The 2,500-nt window shown below is 47.5% G+C and overlaps 1 protein-coding gene across 1 annotated transcript in view; it reads left to right on the forward strand.

Moving 5' to 3' along the window:
• Positions 1-496: 496 nt before the first annotated feature.
• Positions 497-2,500, forward strand: part of LOC131709350 (EGF-containing fibulin-like extracellular matrix protein 2) — a 9,591-nt gene continuing 7,587 nt past the window's right edge. The window contains 2 exon segments of the mRNA XM_059011789.1: positions 497-709; positions 712-786. Of these exon segments, the coding sequence (XP_058867772.1) occupies positions 547-709; positions 712-786 (238 nt within the window). The 5' untranslated portion in view covers positions 497-546.

Raw genomic sequence — 2,500 nt, forward strand, 5'->3', positions numbered from 1 at the left:
CCACACTGAGTGTTGGTTTAGTGGCTCGCTTGACGCTGTTGTCCACATAAGAACACAAGAAGGTTTTTCCGAACGAGAGGAGTCCCGTTCAGCCCCTCGGAGCTCATCCGGTTCAGAGCAGCCGACTGATCTCAGAACTTGGTCAAGTCGGATCTTCTCAACCCCTTTATGGTATACAAGGAATGCGTTCAAACGGTTTCTTATTAAAAATGCATTTGAGAGTGACTCAAGTATCCAGAACTCTCTGTGCTTTACAATGCTTCCCTATGCTTTACCAGACCTCTCTGTGCTTTACAATGCTTGCCTATGCTTTACCAGACCTCTCTGTGCTTTACAATGCTTCCCTATGCTTTACCAGACCTCTCTGTGCTTTACAATGCTTCCCTATGCTTTACCAGACCTCTCTGTGCTTTACAATGCTTCCCTATGCTTTACCAGACCTCTCTGTGCTTTACAATGCTTCCCTATGCTTTACCAGACCTCTCTGTGCTTTACAATGCTTCCCTATGCTTTACCAGACCTCTCTGTGCTTTACAATGCTTCCCTATGCTTTCACTGTGCTTTATTACCCTCCTCCCCTCCTCCTCAGATATCAACGAGTGTGAGACGATCCCGGGAGCCTGTAAGGGGGAGATGAAGTGCTTCAATCACTACGGGGGCTACCTGTGCCTGCCTCGGGATCGACTCCCCCAGCCCCCCCCAGACCCCCCCCGCAGGGCCCCGAGGGAGAGCTCTACAACCCCTGTCCGCAGGGCTACGAACCCAGCCAGAGAGACACCTGCCTGGGTGAGTGCACAGCGCCTCCCCCTGGACGCTGCATGCTAATACACTCCAGTACTGTGCTGTAGCACAATGTTATGCTACAGTACACTTCAATGCAAATTTATTATTTAGGGATTGGAAGTCTTTCTCCATGTCTGTTTCAGTGTTTTAGGAGACATAATTTAATATATATACAGTATGTGTGTGTGTATATATATATATATATATATATATATATATATATATATATATGTGAACATAATTTAGATAGTCTTGTCAGTTTTTTCCCCCTTTTCCTTTTTAAGTATCTGGGAAAACTACAAAGCGCTGGGTGTGTAATTCAATATGTTAACAAGGGAACATTATTCAGCAGCTTTCATTGGACTCTATGAAGCTGAGGGAGTTCATTCTATATAGAGGGGGTGGAATTCAATATGTTAACAAGGGAACATTATTCAGCAGCTTTCACTGGACTCTATGAAGCTGAGGGAGTTCATTCTATATAGAGGGGGTGGAATTCAATATGTTAACAAGGGCACATTATTCAGCAGCTTTTATTGGACTCTATGAAGCTGAGGGAGTTCATTCTATATAGAGGGGGATGCAGAACTGTTGGCCAGAGCTGTATTGTACTCCACTCTAGAGCTCCTGTCCCAGGGGAGGGGGAGGGTGGGGGGAAGGTGTGGGGGTGGGGCGCTGTGAATGAACTCCCAGACCCTCACTTGGCACAGCGCCCTGTGACCTCAGGTGCCCCCGGTGGAGGGAGGCTATCATTGCACAATAGCTGCATTGTGCGTAGTGGCATTGCAAGCGTGCAGTCTGTCGCTCTCCAGGGAGGAGTGGAGCTCAGTGTGCCAAGACCTTCCCACGCAGAACAGCCCCTTACAGGAAACTCAGCATGGAGCATTGCACTGGAGATCTCCTCTCTACCCTCACAGAGATCTCCCACAGCAAAAGCACAGCTCTCTGCAGTACAGCACAGTGAAGCATAGGCAAGCATTGTAAAGCACAGAGAGGTGTGCTAAAGCATAGGGAAGCATTGTAAAGCACAGAGAGGTGTGGTAAAGCATATGGAAGCATTGTATTACATTGTATTTAAATTGCTTCCCTATGCTTTACCAGACCTCTCTGTGCTTTACAATGCTTCCCTATGCTTTACCAGACCTCTCTGTGCTTTACAAGGCTTCCCTATGCTTTACCACACCTCTCTGTGCTTTACAATGCTTCCCTATGCTTTACCAGACCTCTCTGTGCTTTACAATGCTTCCCTATGCTTTACCATGCTTGCACTGTGCTCTGCAATTTGCTGTGCTTTTACTGTGGGAAAGGGAAATGCCAGCTGTTTTAATTCATCCCTGGTTTGGGCTTTGTTTCTATTAGAAATGCGATATCAAGTTACAGAGAGATTTCGCATGGACAGAGAGAGAGAGAGAGGGAGACTCTACAGCTGTTGCTACACACTAAAATCCCCACGCGTTCTCTGAGATCAGTTTCTCTTAGACCAGAAAAGCTGTCCTTCCCTCGCCTTTACAACGGAGCGCCAGTCGGTCTGCGGTTCGCGGTACGGCACCCCGGAGCGAGGGGTGAGGTGAAAATTCGCTTCCGTCCGGGCTTTTAAAATCGCTCGACGCGGAAGTTTCTTCGGCGTTCGAGTGGTACTCGATTGTAAAGGCGAGGGAAGGACGACTTTTTTTTTTTTTTTTCGCGCTTTGAGATCGACGCTCCAGACGAACGGATT

This window comes from Acipenser ruthenus, chromosome 43 (assembly GCF_902713425.1).
Source record: "Acipenser ruthenus chromosome 43, fAciRut3.2 maternal haplotype, whole genome shotgun sequence".
Taxonomy (NCBI): Eukaryota; Metazoa; Chordata; class Actinopteri; order Acipenseriformes; family Acipenseridae; genus Acipenser; species Acipenser ruthenus.